Source organism: Piliocolobus tephrosceles, chromosome 2 (genome assembly GCF_002776525.5).
Source record: "Piliocolobus tephrosceles isolate RC106 chromosome 2, ASM277652v3, whole genome shotgun sequence".
NCBI classification, from domain to species: domain Eukaryota; kingdom Metazoa; phylum Chordata; class Mammalia; order Primates; family Cercopithecidae; genus Piliocolobus; species Piliocolobus tephrosceles.
This window is the reverse complement of record NC_045435.1, coordinates 109,962,295-109,983,093: the sequence shown is the minus strand read 5'-3', so window position 1 is coordinate 109,983,093 and position 20,799 is coordinate 109,962,295. Positions and strand designations below refer to the sequence as shown.

Below are 20,799 nucleotides of genomic sequence, written 5' to 3'. Positions count from 1 at the left end.
CAACCCAAATGTCCATCAGTGACAGACTGGATTAAGAAAATGTGGCACATATACACCATGGAATACTATGCAGCCATAAAAAAAGATGAGTTCGTGTCCTTTGTAGGGACATGGATGCAGCTGGAAACCATCATTCTCAACAAACTATCACAAGAACAGAAAACCAAATACCGCATGTTCTCACTCATAGGTAGGAACTGAACAATGAGATCACTTTGACACAGGAAGGGGAACATTACACACCGGGTCCTATTGTGGAGAGGGGGTAGGGGGGAGGAATAACATTAGGAGATATACCTAATGTAAATGATGAGTTAATGGGTGCAGTACATCAACATATGTATACATATGTAACAAACCTGCACATTGTGCACATGTACCCTAGAACTTAAAGTATTAAAAAAAAAAAAAAGGACACTGCTTAAAGTAGTAACTGAAGATGTAAATACATACTACTTAAAATTATAATAGTGACCACTAGAAGACAGACATAAAACATGTAATTACAACTGTAATGTGGATCACAAAGAGGGTGTCGTGGGACATAGAGTGAAGGATCAAAACTCAAGTTGTTAGGTACCCCGTGCCATTTGCAAACACAGTACCTGGGATTAGGTTGAACCATTTGAAACTGTGTTTGGCAGTTTCTCGCTCAGAAAAAGTAACTTCCGACGCTTCAACCCCATTTTTTTTTTTTTTTGAAACGGAGTTTTGCTCTTGTTGCCCAGGCTGGAGTGCAATGGCACGATCTCTGCTCATTGCAACCTCTGCCCCTCAGCTTCAAGCTATTCTCCTGGGATTACAGAAATGCACCACCATACCCAGCTAATTCTGTACTCTTAGTAGAGATGGGGTTTCTCCATGTTGGTCAGGCTGATCTCAAACTCCTGACCCAAGGTGGTCCGCCAGCCTCATCCTCGGCCTGGGATTATAAGCGTGAGCCACCACGCCCAGTGGGCTTCAACCCAATTGTTTCTGTTGCAGCGCTTAATAAACTATCTTCTGTTGTAGTTACATTTCACAAGAAGAGAGCCTTTTTCTTCCTCACTACCATACATCCAGTGCCAGACACACTTCTTAGAAAACATTACTCAACAAATATTTGCTGAATTAAAAAAAAGAGGACTCAGGACTCGGAAAGGCAAAATGGGTGAAAGTGGTCGTAAAATTTAAAAAGCCCTACAAAAAAATTCAAATTTCTGCTAATTTAGCAAACAGACCAGGAATCTGGCTTCCAGCAATATTAATATATGCTATTAAAAGTCTGGTAGTTCCATAGAGTTTATAATTGGATTTAGCCTGTACATTGTGCGTAATCTACAGTCGAAAAATTTTCATCTGTGTTTAACAAAATCTTCATCACATCATTAGTATTTAGTCATTAAATGCTAAAGAACGTAGGCTTAAAACTTTAGTTGTTTTCTGCTAACCCATAACCCAGATTGTTACTTACAGGTCTACTCTCTTTCCTATAAATATACAAAGCATTCTTCAGAGAAAATCTCCCTTCTACAAATTCTTAAATGGATCCTTTTGAAATATGTTGTTAGTGCCAGAAAATGGCTGGCAGGCAAGGTTTGTTTTTTGTTGTTGTTGTTTTTGAGACAGTCTTGCTCTGTCACCCAGGCTGGAGTGCAATGGTGCAATCTCGGCTCACTGTAACCTCCATGTCCTGGGCTCAAGTGATTCTCCTGCCTCCGCCTCCTGAGAAGCTGGAATTACAGGCAGGCACCACCAAGCCTGGCTAATTTTTGTATTTTCAGTAGAGACAGGGTTTCACCATGTTGGTCAGGCTGGTCTCAAACTCTTGACCTCATACTCCACCCACCTTGGCTTCCCAAATTGCTGGGATTACAGGCCTGAGCCACCGGGCCTGGCCAAGGGAAGCAAGTTTTAAAGAATCTTTGAAGTATGTATTAAACGGTGTACATCAGAATTGACTGTTGTATTTGTCCTGTAAATATGAATATTTAATTGCTCCATTGTTTGTAATAGTAAATGGTGAAAAAGTAAATTTACATTATGGGGGCTAAATCTTGGTGTACAATAAAATCTGACCATTAGAAATAAAAACGTTTGGTAATACATACTGTGCTTTATACAACCAGGCACCATTCTCTAAGGGCTTCAGATATACTAACTTTGTAATCCTCATAACCCATCAATGAGATAAATAACTGTCATTATCCCCATTAAGGAAACCAGGACAGCAACTCCTTAGGCCAAGCAGCTAGTCTGGATTCATATCAGGTAGTCAGGCAGAATTCATGCTCTATTAAACCATACAGTATATTCTACATCTACAGTATAGGGAAATACTTAAGTGGAAGGGACAATGGTCCCTGATAATTTCTGTGAAAAAGTGAGCTTCTGAATTCAACGATTACGATCTCATTTATATTTTTCTGTTTAAAGTATGTACTGAAAATGTTTAGAAGGACATATGTCAAGTTGTTAACAGTGGATACCACTAAGGACTTCGTTGGGAGTTTGAAAATGAAAATTTATTATTTATACCTTGTATTTAAAATTCTTTAACCAGCATGTGCTCTACAGTAAATATACCACAGGCCAGTGACAGCCACCTCCCACATTATCTATGACACAAAACCAAACAAGCATATGAAAAGAAGCACACTTACCTTGTGCTACCATATTGGTCAATGGGTAGGACAACAGGTAGGACAAGGCATGAAAGATTCTAACGTACACTCCCAGTTAACCAACACCATTTAAGAAGTAGAATGAACTTACCGCTAACCGACTCTTGATTTATCAGATTTCATTTACTTCAACAACCAATCTGTCCAACTTCAGTTTATTCCCAACACACTAAAATATTTCAACAAGTTTTATGTCTTATTAAACTTAACTGAATTACCTGATGACTCTAGGCCATCCCAAATGGCAGCTCTTCATTGTGCTAGGAGTTTTAGCTATTCCTCCCTCTCTACCGGGAAGCACTGTTCCTCATGGACCCAAGTTGGAAAATCAGATAAACTGACCCGGTCCAGCAAGTGTATGTAAATTAAACCAATAAAAGCTTACGGAAAAGGTCTTGTTTCAGCAATGTGTAGATTTTTCAAAATCCCCTATATTGAATGTGAGAGATCCTGGAAGCTGATCCTGTTTTTAAATTCTGATTTCTGACTACGACGTTCAATGTGACTAGATTTTTTAATCCAACAGTCTATTTGAGGTGCTCCGGCAGTGCTTGTTTTCTCCAAAGTAGCCCGGTCCAGTGGCCATCCAACCTATGCTTTAGAGCTTTCTGGTAGCAGAGCATCTCTTAAGGCAGCTCGTTCTGACATTAGATTAGTATGTTAGAAAGTTTTTTTTTAAAAAAAAATAGGATTGTGATACTTTTTTTGGTATAGATTCCACCCCACTGGTCTTAGTTCTTAAAATATAAATTGTCTGCCCAATGGATCATACAAATCCAACAACCAAGAAACATTAGTAATTGTCTTCTGTACTTTACTAAACACTTTGTGTTTAATATATTTTTAAATTGTAAAGAAATTACAAGGAACTCCTAAAAAAATTTAATACAAAAATATTACAAGTTAGGACAATTAATCGTTGAGATGACATTTAAGAAGCATGCAGAAAAAGTAGCATAGGGTTAACATTTCACTGATGACAAAGCACTTTAGGTACAGTAGAGAAAAGCACCATAAAACTACCATCTATAGTGTCTTTTCCTCCACTGTATTTTTTCAAATGAATATATTGGTAAAACAGTAAACTTTGATCTGATCTATGGATTATACTAGTTAATAAATCTAATCCATTGTAAAGTATAACTGAAATTAAAAATAATCCCTTCTATTACTGTTCGAATTAATTTCAGCTTTCCCTCAAGTTTATAAGGATTCTAATCCTTAGGAATCCAACCCTTTTTGGAAAAGTATACAATGTGGGATATTATTATTATTATTTTTTTAAGACGGAGTCTCGCTCTGTCGCCCAGGCTGGAGTGCAGTTGCCGAATCTCAGCTCACTGCAAGCTCTGCCTCCTGGGTTCCCGCCATTCTCCTGCCTCAGCCTCCCAAGTAGCTGGGACTACAGGCGCCCGCCACCTCACCCGGCTAGTTTTTTTGTATTTTTAGTAGAGACGGGGTTTCACCGTGTTAGCCAGGATGGTCTCCATCTCCTGACCTCGTGATCCGCCCGTCTCGGCCTCCCAAAGTGCTGGGATTACAGGGTTGAGCCACCGCGCCCGGCCTCACAATGTGGGATATTATTAACAATCTATGCCATGTAATAAAAGATAACCCCTTGAAAATGAAAGCATGTCAGTTCTAACAACTGCAGAGGCTTATTTCTAATAAAACATAAAACTATGCTTGCATTTATTTCTGTTTAAGGAAATAAACAGGAAAAACAGAAGACCTGGAGAGTGTAAGTTCTTAAAAAACGAGAGAGAAAGTATGCTCAATGATTCTTTTAAAAAAAGTCTCTAACTCTAAAGGAGTTGGTATTAATTAAAACTAGAAGGTGTCTAGTTGTTTTTCTTATAAAGTTTGTAATAACAACTAGCTAAGAGAAAAAATGATTCAACTATAATTGGCTTGTTGTGAAGCAAAAAAAGGTCACTGAGGAAGCTAAGCCTCCTGTGCTAATCTTCAACACATCTACACATTGTTTTGTGCTCAACCGTGTGGCTAAGCAAACAAATGTATCTAAGGTCTCTTTTAGTTTATGTGAAATAACGTCTTTTAAATACAATATTGATTTTTCAAAAGAATTAAAAATTACAATCCCTTAGCTGATTAGATGTTCTATTATACTTTAATAAAAATAGGAAATAACCCCTTCATTTAAAAAAATCTTATCTCCTGCAAGAAGTAATAAAAATAGTAAAATTTATAATTTTATTATGGGCTTACTTTAAAGTATATATCTTGGGAAACAATATGTTTATGAAAAACAGTGGTTTGGCTTCTGATGGCAGTTATAATCAGTAATACCAGTATGGGAGAGAATGAACATGTTATAGGTTATGAAGGCTAACTCGGAGCAAAAAGGTTTATTCTACAATAGAACACTAGAGAAGTAAAAGCAATTAAAATGTAAACAAGAAACTGTAAACAAGAATACCATCCCTCTTTCTTTACTTGACTAGTAAATAGGCTATACAAACTACATAGATATCAAAGGTTTTATATATGTACACAGCCAACATAATATCAAAATATATTTTATTCTGGACCTCTTTCAGATCTGATTCAAATTACAGTTGTCAAAGCAATACAATGCAAAGGGGAACTGCAACAACAACAACAACAAAAAAATGTGCCTAGAAAGGATAAAAGGGTCACTGGGGACAAATCATTGTGATGTGGAACCAAAATACATCGTAAGTGTAATTAACATGGTCCAGGACAGCATAGAACATCTATATCAGTCTTCCTTATACAATAATCATGAAAACTGAACAATGAAGTTCTTTAACATGTACAAAAAACTGTCATGGGCTGGTTTACACTTTTACAACAGTTTTAAAGTTAACTGGATAACTAAAGAAATGATGCAGACATTTTAATCCAGTGCTATAGGTAGGCTCACAGAATTAGACCCAAAGGATTTGTAAAAATAAAAATGGAAACAGTATAGCTACAATGTCAAAGTCAGGAAAGAAGAAAATTTACTTCTGTATTCAAGGATTACAGAGCTACAAAATGCAGTCTGCGTGTTTTTGTTTGCAATGAGATGGATAAGTACATCAGACTAGATACAACATGCAGAATGTTTTCCTGAACTTATCCAGAAATTCCAAAGAAAACATCATGAAACAACTTACTTAAAAACAAAAATATATGCCCTAGTTATTCACCCTGCTTCAACACTGTCAACGTAAAGGCAGAAATAAAGAAAGCTATCAATACCTCAGAACTACTGATATAAGACATCAAATTTCTAAATCAGTGTATTAAAAAAGTGAACACTTCCTCTTTTTTCTCTCTTCTACATTTAACTAGAATCATGTTTCAAAAAAACTGATATTAAATGTGACACTTCAGAGCTACTACTGGAAGGAGTAATTCGTAACTTCCCTACCCTCCTTCCATCCCTGCTGATTCAGGAGAAGGGGGAAAAACACAAAGAAAATAAAACGAAAAACCAACCAGGGTCTCTTGTAGATTTGCTGCTATTCCACAAAATGTTGGCATTTGCTGCCATGCCACAATGTTGGTCCACTGAAATAGGATTTCTGCGGAAACTGTCAACAGTAATTCACCATATGCAAGTACCATCCTTAGCATGCGACAATAATCACAGGTTCTGTAGAAATGTACAATGTGCTTAAGATAATGAAAATTGTAGCACTGCATTTGAGATTTGTTTCTCTACTTATCTAGTAAAACTTGTCATTTTTGCTCACTTAAGTATGATCATTTGTGATTCCTTTAAATAGCAAAAATGCACAGTCCTCTTTAGGCCTCTACTCAATAATAGTTTACATCACTCTTAACAAAATCATTCTACATAAACAGATAGCTCCTTAAAAATAGTACTCTCTCATTAAATCTAATTTGACAGAAAGGAGTTTAAGGGAAAAAGGAGTGCTTTGTAAGTGAAAAAGTACAAATCTTTGGCCTTTCTCTTGACATTTTCGTATGTCAAAAAGCAAAAAACCTTCAGGTAATTCAATCTAGTGATTACTTTTTGCACCATAATTTGTTTTTTACACCACAAAAGGAGGCACTTTCAGTATCTGTAAAAGGTATTTAATCCTAAAACATACTTACCTAGAGAATAATTAAAACAGAATTCAATACACTCTAACATCTATTAGGAAATTAAGAGTTACCACTTCTAAAAGTCATTTGAAAGTCAATGATGTTACCTGGTCAATGGCAGGAAATAGGAATTGGAACAAATATAAGAACTTATGGGATTTCCTACACGGAGGCAAAAAAAAAAAAAAAAAAAAAAAAGATATTCCTTTATGTTGTTTAAAAGTGGCAGCTGCTCATTCTTTATTCCATTTTAATCAATGAGTATTCATTCAAGTTTTCCTTTCTATTTTTCCTTATAAGTTTCTTACAGTAGCTTATACAACAACAAATAGCATAGAAAAACTACTGGATTCAATTGATCATCAGGAGTAAGTTCTCAGAAAAACACAGGCGGAAAAATAAGCAAGAATCCCAAATACAGAACTTTACAAGCTGTGAAACTTGGTCTCTTGCAATCATGTTACTGCTCAAATTAGAGACAATCTTATTTCTGTCTATTGGAGCAGCATCGTGGCACATCAGCAGGCAATGATGATGTTGAGAACAGCAGCAAAAATAAAACAATCGTATGCTCATGAAGAACCCAAGCCTACAAAATGGATACCTTTCAGAAAAGTGTATACTTAAAAGACCCAAGACGTCAGGATAATAAAGCTCTGTATTTATAATCTTTTATATGTCCTATTGTGGCTACTATGCTTAAGTAAAATAGCTAAAGGAAAAAAAAACAAAAAACAAAAAACAAAAAACCAGAAAAGATGACAATATAAAAATGTAGCTGTCTATTTTGGCAGCTATATTGCAGAATTTCTTGACTATCTTTTAATCAGCTGGGAAAAAGTCAATAACTGTATGCAAATGAATAAACTGTCCATATCAAAATACAAAAGTACTATCAATAATCACCTCTGACTTTCAGATTTAAATTCAGTGCAATTGACAAATGCATCGCTAAAGGAAAATGCAGCTTAAAAGATACTCAAAACATTTGTGTCTATTCCTGGGAGCACATTTTAAAATTATTGCACAGATTTTTTTTATTTTTATTTATTTTTTTAAACAGTAACAGAGGTCAACCACAGATGTGGACCTCCAGAAATAAAAGCAGGAATTCAAGTGCCAGATACTCAGCATATTAGGTTTCCTACGTAAGTCACATGGTAATATGTTCTAAATATCTCTAATGTGATCCAAAACCCTAAAAAGAGCTGGCACAAAACCATCGTGAATGACTGCCTCTCTGGATGTAAATTTTTAAAAATATTATTACAGTATCATAGTCCCCACTAACAACAACTGGGGTACATATAACGATGTGTTGTGAAATTAAGTGTATTTATTCTCTTTACCAATAGCAAATGCTACCCTACCTTAGTAAAACGAAGACTTGCTTCAATCAATGCTGTTTTGTAAAAATAGCAAAGCAACAAATGCTGAAAATCAAAGCTGCATTACTTGGGTTAAATCAGTTTCTACCTAAACTTAGAACACAGGTTAAAATTTTAGTACTAAAAGGCCTCAAAATAATTAGTGACAGAAATAGTGTTATTAATTTGCTAAGCTCAACAATAAGCAATTCCTTAATTAAAATCTTTGAGATATAAATTTGATGACTATTCTCTTCAGAAATGACATACCTGGATTATGTTAATCATGACAAGCCTTATTAGTCACACATATAAACATGGCCTCATGCAATCATTTGTATATGTTACTCTAAGTTGCATGAGCACAAGGTTTAATTTAATATCTATATCTTTAAGAAAATACTTGATATTATAAACAGAGTAAAAGACATGATATAGTAGTGATTACTGAAAAAAAAAATTAGCAGCTTAAATCGATCTATATTTGAAAAAACGTAGTCACAAGTACCACAAATGCAGAATCAGAGCAGCAGGAAGAAGGTTAGTGCAATTATATTTTCATAAAAAAATTCTGAATCACTGCTATTTAAAAACACCTTGAAGCAAGTCTTTTGTTTGAGATTGTTTTTTAAACTAAGGTAGCAAACATTTTGCCATGTAATGGCAGTGTTATATGCCGTTATCTTGCTTTGTATAAAGAAAACAACATGAGAGATTTTTAATACTGGAGGTTGGTTACATTTACATATTTAAGCTTCTACACAGAATGATGGACACTTTGAGAAGCTAATCCTTATCCAGAAACATTTTAATCTCTTAAAAAACAAAGCAAAACAAACAAACAACAAAAAACCCAAAACTACTTTGCTCCTTTTCACAATAGTGCACACTTTTACCATAATTTAGTTATGGCTACAAAACATCAGAAGATTTTTTTTTTAAATGTATCTTCTCTATGGTAATTAAAAAAAAATTTTGTGCCCGTCTAGTCTTTAATTGGCAGAAATATGTCCCAAAAAAGAAACTATTGCATTTAAGCCACATCACCAAAAAACAAAACAGAAAAAAAAAAAGAAAAAAAAAAAGAAAAACAAAAAAACAAAACCAACAGAGCATAATACCCTTTTACTGATGTGTCTTACAGATTGACATGACCAAAGTCATAGGTTTTCATTTAATTTCCAATCCCCCCTTCCACAACATGCACCAACTGAATATATGCTCTGGGAGCCATAAAATGTACCAAACATCTACCTCTTCAAAAGAATGCATTAAAATATTTTAAAGAATTTTTTGTTGTTTAAAAGGTGAAAAAAATATAAACAAGAAACTGATTCACTCCCTTACTTCATGCATCCATAATCTAAACCAAAAACGAAATTTTAAAGCAAGAACAAACTACTGCTGCAAGTTTCTGTAAGTCCATTTTCTCTGTACATACAAACTGCTCACTACTGAAGGGAAAAAAAGAATATAATCCATGGTGTCTGCTGATTCAAAGGGGAGAAACAAGGCTGTCATTTAGTATCCAAAAACTGGTACATGTATGTTCTGCTTTTATAATGTATATTTTTCTCTCTTCTGTTTTTCATATCCAAAACTTCTAAATGCTATTTTAGGGGCACAGCAGATTAGATTCCAGCACTTGGTGAACAGAATTCACAAGCTGTGACAAAACTCTGTCATCTTCAGGGTGCAATTTTGTGTATATACACTTATGTATATATTTCTTTTAGATTTGGCTGTAGTGGACTGGCCATGGTTCAAGTGGGACTATAGCAGTACATGGGTCAGGGACAGTCATTTTGGCTATGTACACATTCATAGTCGGTCCATGGCTTCCAACTAGTAGCGCTATTTCCGAAGGTCTAATACACAAACCTGTAAGAAATTAGAATAATCAACCAGTGTATTCAGAATTTTATTATACATTTTATGTTTAACTTTCCTATAGTACAATTTGAAATGTTTCTTAGTTCCAAGTTTATAAAATTGGTAAAGCATGATAATCATGGAAATGAGCGGTTAACTGACAGAAATTAGATTTAAGCAGGTCAAGAGAACAACCATGAGCTCAAACTATCGGGGAAGAACCATGGCTAGGATTTTTAATACTCTGTTGATTAAAAAGGTAGGAGAAAATGCTCAAAACAACCATTTCCTATCTATTGGACCCTAATGAAAGATATCACATATTATATTCAGCTACAGCGTCAGTAAATAGCTACCCTTTTCCCATCTTCTATTGCTTCTACAACTTTGGAAGCCATATTTGCATTGTTGTAAAGAGTTGGCCAACCTCATCCTGAAAATCTTTCAGTATCACACATTCCTCAACACAGGAACCAACTACCTCTAGTCCTGCCTTCCCTGAGCCAAAAAAACTCTTCTGTGAAGAGGAGAAGGTAGAAATACACATTAAAAATTTCAGTCCTTCTCAGAATGTTACTCTGGCATACCTAATTTCATAAATGAAGGTTCACATTAAAAATGACTGTCCTTTTCTAGATTATAAGGTACTCTTTTGGTAAGGACAGCCTAAATTTGGTTTACTTTATTTAAATCCAACGCACATGAGAAGTTTACAGCCTCAGGCAAAAAAAAAAAAATCAGTATCATACCTTAAAATTTATTTTGAAAAAAAAAAAAACAACAACAACAAAAAAAACCCACTTTGGTATCACTAACAATAAGCTGCATCCTGATGTGAATACCCACCCACACCCTCTTTGGAAACACTTTACTATACTTACTGAACCATCTGATGCACTGGCTCCAACTTTGTCTCCTGCTGCATTCCAGCAAACTTCAAAAATTCCACCTGTTCCCCTATAGCTGTGAACTAGAGCACCTGTCTAAAAGAATGAAAAACAAAATCTTAAAAATCATAATACATATTATAATAAATCCAAATGCTGAAATAAAAATATTACATGGCCTTATTTCTAGCAATCAAAGGAGGGACTTAGCTTCAACTATACAAAATAAGTTCTGAAATTCTAGAAGTGTAATATGATCCCTTTATAAAAAGATGATACCAGCCTGTTCTCAAAAGATTACTCACACACATACTCAGTTTCTCCAGTGTTGATAACCATTCTTGGCTAAGGTATCTGGTCTCTTTGACATAGCCAACAATAGTTAGAAGTAAACATTCAGTCTATCAAATAAGTTATTATTGTTGCTAAATGATGCATGAGTCTAGCTAACATGTAAAGAAACAAAATAAATTCAGAATTTCTTTGACAAAACTTCTTAAAGAGGAAGTATAACAAACTAATAAAGATAATTCCAGTGTAAGTCTGTTATTCACTCTATATTTACTGACCAGTTCCTAAGCTAGGGGATTATAAAAAAAGCTAAAATAATGTATGTACGTTCCTTTTTAATTTTTTTGGACACAGTCTTGTTCTGTTACCCAGGTTGGATGCAGTTGTGCAATCATAGCTCATTGCACCTTCTAACTCCTGGGCTAGAGTGATCCCACGCCTCTACGTCCTGAGTAGCTAGGATTACAGGTGCATGCCACCATGCCCAGCTGATTTTTTAAAAATTATTTGTAAAGACAAGGTCTGATCGTGTTGCCCAGGCTGGTCTTGAACTCTTGGCCTCAAGCAATTCACCCACCCAAGCCTCCCAAAATGTTGGGATTATAAGCATGCGCCACAGTTCCCAGCCAGATATGTACACTATTCTTGAAAGATGTTATAAGTTTAAACAAAAAACACAGGCAGGAATACTAACAATGTCATCATTAATTAAGCTGAATCATAAATGTAATAAAGTTATTTTATTATTCAGCTGCCACTGAAGAATTAAAACTCAGTCCAAAAACATATTCTCCTATGAAACCAGTCAATATAGCAGGACAAAGATCAGAGGTCCTGTTGTGAAAACTGAAAAATGTGCTTCAGGTGTTCTGCCCCAACAAATCAGAAAAGTGACCTCTGCAGCTTTATGGTAACCTGAAGTCAAGCTAGAGGTGGCAGATCTACTTAAAACAACACGGCAACAAATCATGCACCTTGCAAATATCTCCCATTCAGCCTATCCAAGATGACAACTAAGCTGGAAGAATGTTTGACTGAGTTTTCCTCTTCAAATTTAGCCTGGTAACGTGGCACAAATCACAGAATCACAGATGCACTGGTACTGACACACTGCTACCGATTATCAGGCTGAGAAGGCTCAACTGCTTTGTTTCCTTAAAATGTCTCATAATTTATGAGATTAAGTTCAAGTATAGTAGGCTTTGAATATCTACGTTAATGAGAAGAGAAAAAAGTAGAACCAACAAAATCTAAAGTTTGCTGAGGTATAAAAAAATAAAATCTATAGTCAACCTACAGACATTCAATCTACAGTCAACTTGGGATTGAAAAAACAAACAACTTTCTTTTAAAAGCACTTACCAATCTCTAAGCTTGAACTGGGCTATAATGAACCAAAACATTATGGTCAACAAGGCAGAGCTAAGACATTTAAAAAGGCCAATGGCTTGGATCGTTGGCATCTACCTCAAATTTGTATATATGCTGGCACAAGACTTCTACAATTTACTCATCAAATGCTTAGGCAATTCATCAGGCAAGAAAGGGGAAAACAAAAAACCTAGATGTATATATAACAATAGGATAATAACTTTCTCCTGCACTGAAAATCCACTATTTTACTATTTTCAAAGTTTGAAAAAGTAAGACTTTTGGTACACAATAGTGAAAACAAAATAGTATCAACAGTTGGTCAAATGCCCTTAAATGTCTTGTTGTATGTTCCATTAGCACTCTACAGTTCTATGCCCAAATTTCATTAAAATTGATTTTGTCACAACGGACTAAATGAGTTCACTGAAAATGTTCTAAATGTGAGCAACAACTAGTATATAAAAGGAATATATTTTTTAAAAGAGGTCATTCACAGTAACATAAAAATCATAAGGCACCTCAAAACACATTAGGAAAAAAAGATTCTCAGAGAAATTATAAAACTTCACCGAAGGAATAAAAGACAAATAAATGGAGGTATAACATATTTATAGGTGATAAAACTCAGTAACAATTTTCCCTAATTTCACCTATAAATTCAAGGCACTCATAAACAAAACCCAAAATTGTATGCTATTTTGGAAATATGGATGACTAAAGTGGCAAGAACAGAAAAACAGTTTTGAAGAACAATAACAAGAGGGATTTATAAAGGTAGAACTATTAGAACTATGCTATTGATTCAGATAAGGCAAATATACAAATGGAATAACAAAGAAGGTATAAACAAATCGCATATACATGAACTGGGTGTATGAAATAAGTGGCACTATGAAAACAGAAAGGGGACAATCAATGGTGCTCACCTGACTGCCCAAACAGAAATATCTGTACCTCACACCATATATAAAAATCAGTTCCAAAGGGGCTAAAAACATATATGTAAAGGAATAAAACTTAAAGATACTTCATGAAAAAATATCAGACCTCAATGATATCTCTAAGGAAAAATGAATTAAGCTATTAAAAAAAAAAAAGCTATCAAAAAAGAAAGATCCAGCCAGGCACAGGGCATATGCCTGTAGACCCAGTAGACACAGGATGCTGAGGTGAAAGATCTCTTGAGCTCAGGAGTCCAGCCTGGGTAACACAGCAAGACCCCATCTCTAAAAATAATTAATTTTAAAAAGATAAAGATAAAAAGCATCTAAACATTAACATTAAAAACTTCCACATGATCTGCGCGTGGGGCCTCATGCCTGTAATCCCAGGATTACTTTGGAAGGTCAAGGCAGGTGGCTTCCTTGAGCCTAGGGGGTTGAGGCCAGACTGGGCAACATGGCGAAATCCAGTCTCTACCAAAAAAATAGAAAAATTAGCTGGGTGTGGTGGCATGCACCTGTGATCCCAGCTACTTGAAAGGCAGGGGTGGGAGGATTACCTGAGCCCATGAAGGTCAAGGCTGCAGTGAGCCTTGATCTGCCACTGCACTCCAGCCTAGGTGACAGAGTGAGACCCTATCTCAAGAGAAAACAAAACAACAACCAAAAAACCCCACAAACCATGTACATGATAAACACTCCACATGAAGAAAATGAAAGAAGGTGGTACTGGGAGATCACTGGAATCCATATGACCAGGAAGGATTAGTACCCAGAATGCATAATGAACACTAATCAGTAGAGAATATAAAAAAACTGGAAAACGGTGGTGGTGGTGAATTAAAATGCTGAAGTCCAACTGTATAATAACTATTTGAAAAGATATTTAAACTCATTGATAATCAAGAAAATGCAATTTAAAAAAAAAAATGCTTCATATCCATGTAATTGGAAAAATGTTTACCAGTCTGATAACCTAAGGATAAAGGAAAATGGGAAATCCTAAATATTGTGATTAGAAGTGTAAATGGGTGCATGCACATTGAAGAGCAGTTTGGCACAAGCACATAAATATACCCTATGAGCCATGATTTCCACTTACAGGATATGCCATGCACAGTTGTGAGTGTGTATACATATATATATAAAAGCATTCTCATAAAAGAAACTTTCATTCATGTGCACAAGGAAACGTGTAAGGATGTTCCAGCAATGTTGTATATTTTTAAATCCCCCAATAGGAAATTAAATTTGAAAATATATTCATATTACGAATATATTAATGAATATATTAATGTATTGTATATATCATATACAATGAATACATTAATATATTCATATAACACTCTGGAATTGTCTAAATAAATCATCATTCTACATTCTAGAGATATAAGTATTAATGTGATAGTTCAAAAAAGTGGTAAAAAACACTAGCTTGAAAAGATATACAATAGAAAATTCACGACAGCATGATTAATTACAATTTTACCACAGAAAATAGTAGTATATATCATTTATCATGGGAATGACAGGCACTCTCTTCAGGATTGCTATAGCCTCTAGGAAGGAAGAGGAAAATGGAAGTGAACACTTTATCTGTATCTACAACATTTTATCAGGTAAAAACAGGAAGGAAGAGATTTACAACAGTGTGGCAACATGTTCTTATCAATTAAATCTGAGCAGTAGGTATATGAGTGTTATAGTATTTTCTGTTTGAAATGTATAATTATTAAAAATGAAAATGAACAAATACTAACTTGACTACATGTCGAAATTATATTATTTAGATTTAGATTCACTTTCACCAGCTCTGTAACTGTTGTTCAGTTTAAAAAGTTTAGTTGGGTGAGGCCGGGTGCAGTGGCTCATGCCTGTAATCCCAGCACACTGGGAGGACGAGGCAGGTGGATCACCTGAGGTCAGGAGTTCAGGACCAGTCTGGCCAACATGGTGAAACCCTATCTCTACTAAAAATACCAAAACTAGCTGGGTGTGGTGGCAGACGCCTATAATCCCAGCTACTCATGGGGCTGAGGCAGGAGAATCGCTGGAACCCAGGAGGCGGAGGTTGCAGTGAGCCGAGATCGCGCCATCGCACTCCAGCCTGGGGGACAAGAGCGAGACTTCATATTTAAAAAAAAAAAAAAAAAAGTTAGTTGGGTGCATGATTAATGTCTTCCCACAAACACAAAATTAAACTAGAATTTAGGAAAGAGTTTTTAAAGCATATATATCATAGTTACAGAAAATATCCAACACAGGCACATATTCATGAAGACAGAAAATATGGGAGTAGAGGTAAGGAAGTAATAATAAAAATTAAAGCAAAACATTTTTACTTAATTACTTTTAATATTTTTTTTGAGACAGGGTCTCACTCTGCTGCCCAGGCTGGAGTGTAGTGGTGCAATCTTGGCCCACTGCAACCTCCACCTCTGGGTTCAAGCGATTCTCCTGCCTCAGCCTCCTGAGTACCTGAGACTACTGTATCATCACGCCTGGCTAATTTTTGTAGTTTTAGGAGAGATGGGGTTTCACGATGTTGACCAGCTGGTCTTGAACTCCTGACCTCAAGAGAACTGCCCACCTTGGCCTCCCAAAGTGCTGGATCACAGGCGTGAGCCACCATATGCAGCCTAAAATTTTATTAGAAGCCTCAGCATGGTGGCTCATGCCTGTAATCCCAGCACTTTGGGAAGCTGAAGTGGGAGGATCCCTTGGGCCCAGGAGTTTGAGGCCAGTCCAGGCAACATAGAAAGATCCCATCTCTATTTAAAGAAAAACAAAAATAAATATTTAAAAATTGTATTGAAATGTAACATAAGATTCAGGCTTAATAATCATTTGTTCAACTAGCAAAAATCTGCATTACAAAGGGTTTAGTGTTTTAGTCCATAAAGTCCTGCTAGAAATCAAAGACAATGAATAACCCAGTTGAAAAGAATGGAAAAAAACATGGTCAGTCACAGAAAAATTAACAAGTATGCTTAAATATATAAAAAAAATTCCTAATGTCATTCATAAGAAAATGCAAATTTAAAACTATGCTGAAATACCATTTATCACCAAAGGATTGAACTGTGAGGTAAAATATTATTTTATATTGTCAGTGGTAGTGTAAAATGAAAAAAAGCACAATGCTTTTATTCATAAAAAGAAGTTACGAAAAAATAAAAACTAAGAAAAATTGTTACCAGCAGGAGAGGAAGACAGAAATGGGAACAAAGTTTCTCAGTGTATACCTTTATATAAGGTTTGAGGTTTATTCTGAACTGTATGAATGTATAAAATAATTTTAAAATCTTCAAAATAAGTTATGAAAATTAATCTGTGAGATGAACTATGGTGGGACACCTACACAAAGAGAAATACACCATAACAACTTATTACGTGTGCACTACATCCAACAAAGATCTGATAACTGAAAGGAGGGATGAGTCCAGTGACTGCTATTAAAAAAGTACAGTACATAGAGCATAAAAACTAAAACACTGAGAAGATTTAAAAAATTGAAAGCAACAGGCTGTTTTCTCCACTTTTAAGAATCTCTGAAACACTATACATACTACCTGAAAAGGTAACGTAGCTGTAAGTTTCTTTCTTATAAATTATTGCATTCAGCCACAAAATCTGGTCCTTTGATGTTTACTGCTCATATATAGCTCCTTCAGAGACAACTATTTTGAAAAACAAAATCTGTCATTTATGTAAATAAATACATCCTAAACATTCACATTTGATATCTACAAAACTGTTGGAAAAAAACAAAAGAATACAATAATAAATAATAAAACGAACGATCTAAATCCATTTCAAAATTCCAGTCTCCATAAAGACATAACTTCAATTGGTTTCTATCTTATTCTAAAACCAAGAATTCAATTAATGCCACAAGAGGAATGACAAGCAAATGGTGGGGGAGAGTGTATAGGCAAATGCTTCTACCTACATTTAAGAGTACCTGACCATTTAAATAATGGAGACATACCTGTGTGTTCCAGATGTGTACACATTTGTCAAAAGAACCACTTGCCAGATACCTGCCATCAGGACTGAAAGCTACACTGTACACAGGCTCTTGGTGTTTTGTCAAGGTATGGATGCAGATCCCTCGGTCTACATCCCACAACCTAACAGTAGAATCAAAGGATGCACTGAAAAGGGAGGGAAAGAAAGTTAATTTATAAGTAAGGAAATACTCCTCCAGCCTTGCTCCCACCCCAACTTCCCATATTCAGCCACATCTAAAATAGCCAAAATTCTTTATGAGAAGCAGACCGACTGGACTGTTAGGAAGAATATTCTGTGAGCTTCAAATCAATGACAAGAAAATAATAAATAAATGAAATTCAGAAAGAAGAGCAAGTGTTCTAGAAATTAAAAGCTAAATAAGCAAAAAAAAAAAAAAAAAAAAAAAAAAAACCAAAAAACACCCTTAAAGGAATCTCCCAAGTTCAGCAGTAGAAAACATAAATGTGCTCATTTACTGTATTCCTTTTCTCTCTAAATAATCCCTGTTTCGCATGGTATTGAACACTGAAGTGACCACATTTTTCCGTTTGTCTTTTTTCTAAAGATACTAAAGACACTTTATTTTGCTCTGCCTCAATTGCTTGGATTTTCATCAATATTTGGCATCAGTCAATATTTTATTATTTCAATATAAAATATCATTATAACTTGAAATAATAATAAAACCCAGTGTTTAAAGATTCCCCTTAAGGAACCAACGTAAGTGCCCATCAGCTAACAAGTGGATAAAGAAAATGTGGTATACCTACACCATAGACTACTACTTAGCCATAAAAAGGAATGAAATACTGTCTTTTGCAGCAACTTGGATAGAGCTAGAGGCCGTCATTCTAAGTGAAATAACTCGGGAATGGAAAATCAAATATCATGTTCTGACTTATACGTGGGAGGCTAAGCTATGAGGACACAAAGGTATAAGAATGATATAATGAACTTTGTGGACTGGAGGTAGGGGTAGGGAGACTGAGAGAGAGGTGAGGGATAAAAGACTACACACTGGGTACACTACACTCCTTGCAGAACCAGTGCACTAAAATCTCAGAATTCACCACTAAAGAATTTATTCTTGTAGCCCAAAACCACCTGTACACCAAAAACTACCGCAATTAGGGGGGGGAAAAAAAGTTTCCATTTGATGAAACCTTCCCTAAATTTCTGTCATGTTTATTAGAAGTTGTATTTGTAGAAAACTCATAAAAGGAAGAATAAAACAGAAGTATCACCTTGCTAACATAAGGTTGGCATTTGGATTATTAGTTCCTGGTCCTGTTGGACTCCATTTGATAGTATAAATTTCTTTATTATGTGCTTGCAAATCATGGACACAATTGTCTTGTTTCATACTCCATATCTAAACAAAAAAGAAAAATGTATATAATTATTTTTCCATACAATTAGTACATTTAAAATATTATCTTGACACTTAGATTATTATATGGACAGTCTAAAATATGAGTGCTATAAACAGAATGATGATAGAAAAGAATATTTACAAAGAAACTGAAATGCAATAGAATATATTTAATATTTGCATCTCTGTTAAAAAAAAAAAGTTAGCTTTAAGCCCTTTAAAAATATTCACTATTATGAAGTTTGAAGACTGAATTAACTATAGTCGTTCTGAGATTACTTTGGATACGGTAACAATCCTAAAATGCTGAAGGTCCAGTTTTTACACTGTCCTTTAAGTAAAAGATCTACATCATAAACTGCTCTTAGAATTCTAGAATCAGGAAAATTTCACAATGGAGAACTGAAAATAAATAACCAACTTACAAATAATGATGACTCACAGAGAACCATAAAAAGTAACATAGGAAATAAAGTTCAAACGAAAAGATGGAAAGTAGGAAAAAAAAGTAGACAAAAGTAGTCAAAGTAGAGAATAAGCCTTTCCTGAGATGAAAATATGCCTATGTATATAGATTTCAAGTATCTATTATTTTTGAGCAAAAATTAATAGAAATCAACACAAAGAGTATTTCTGGGGAAAAAATCACTCAATAAAGGACATGGTAGGTCCTACAGTATCTCCTTAACACAAACACATACAACACCCCAAACCCAAGGGCCAACCAAGAAAAAAATTAGCTCAACTTTACATTTCCGTGACACGACCATTACAAGATAATGAAGCATCACAGTGTTTTTGGTGCCCTATGTACTTACAACCCCAAGTAAAGTAAATCTGAACGACATGTTTTCAGAACTGATTTCATTTGATCTAATTAATGGAATTTGATACTGTAGCCACTCTCAACTCTTACCTCCCTTGAAATAATTTTCTCTACGTACTTTCTTTTTCCACTTTTGTCATTCCTTCTCAGTTTCCTTTGGAAAGCTCATTCCTCTTGATTTGGTGATTGTTAGAGTTTCTGAAGACTTACTCTTTTAGCTCCCCTCTTTTCTCACTCTGCACTACCCACACAGTTTTGTCCCTGCCCCAATTTTTTTTTTTTTTTTTTGGAGATCAAGTCTCACTCTGTCGCCCAGAACTATCTTGGCTCTCTGCAACCTCCGTCCCCCAGGTTCACGTGATTCTTCCGCCTCAGTCTCCCAAGTAGCTGGGATTACAGGCGCCTGCCACCATGCTTGGCTAAATTTGGTATTTTCGCAGAGATGGCGTTTCACCATGTTGACCAACCTGGTCTTGAACTCCTGACCTCAAGTGAACCACCCACCACCTCGGCCTCCCAAAGTGCTTTAATTACAGGTATGAGCTGTGGCAATGTGCCTCTCATGGGGGTACCAGCTGCTGGGAGCTGTGGCAATATGCCTCTCATGGGGGTACCAGCTGCTGGGGTCCCCGCAGACGCTGACCCAGCGATGGATGAATAAAGTACACTAACACATAGATATTCTGTTTTGCCAGTCCAGCTGAGGGTGTCCGAGCCACTTATAGACTCCCTGGAGAGTTCTGTGAACAGTTGCAACCATGGCCCTGATCAGCTGGTGAGACTCGCATTTATTCAATAAGATTAATTCACACAGGCTTGAGTCAACACCATTGGAGGGTAACTGACATTGGGGACTTCCCAAGTAAAAAGCACTTAAGCACCCATGGCACATCAAAGCTTAGTCTTAATATTATATAAGTAAACAAGTTAGCTAGGTAAACTACTCTGCCTTTCTTTATTACTACTTTAATTTGTTTAACTCAGGAACCAGGCCGCATTCAGCCAGATCGATTACTGAAGTTACTTCTCGGCCTTCCAAGAAGATTTGTGTCTATTTCTATAACTGTCTCTAATATTTTTCCCACCAGACTGATTGAACCCTAACAGTG

At 35.5% G+C, this 20,799-nt stretch overlaps 1 protein-coding gene across 9 annotated transcripts in view; it reads right to left on the bottom strand.

The window, feature by feature from the left end:
* Positions 1 to 5,187: 5,187 nt before the first annotated feature.
* The window catches only part of TBL1XR1 (TBL1X receptor 1), a 181,997-nt gene continuing 166,385 nt past the window's right edge, over positions 5,188 to 20,799 (bottom strand). For all 9 annotated transcript variants that reach the window (XM_026454902.2, XM_023184788.2, XM_023184792.2 and 6 more), the window contains 4 exons: positions 18,737 to 18,864; positions 17,470 to 17,635; positions 10,867 to 10,968; positions 5,188 to 9,994 (listed from right to left, as the gene is read on the bottom strand). In XM_026454902.2, the coding sequence (XP_026310687.1) occupies positions 9,968 to 9,994; positions 10,867 to 10,968; positions 17,470 to 17,635; positions 18,737 to 18,864 (423 nt within the window). In that variant the 3' untranslated portion in view covers positions 5,188 to 9,967. The remainder of the gene's footprint in view (positions 9,995 to 10,866; positions 10,969 to 17,469; positions 17,636 to 18,736; positions 18,865 to 20,799) is intronic.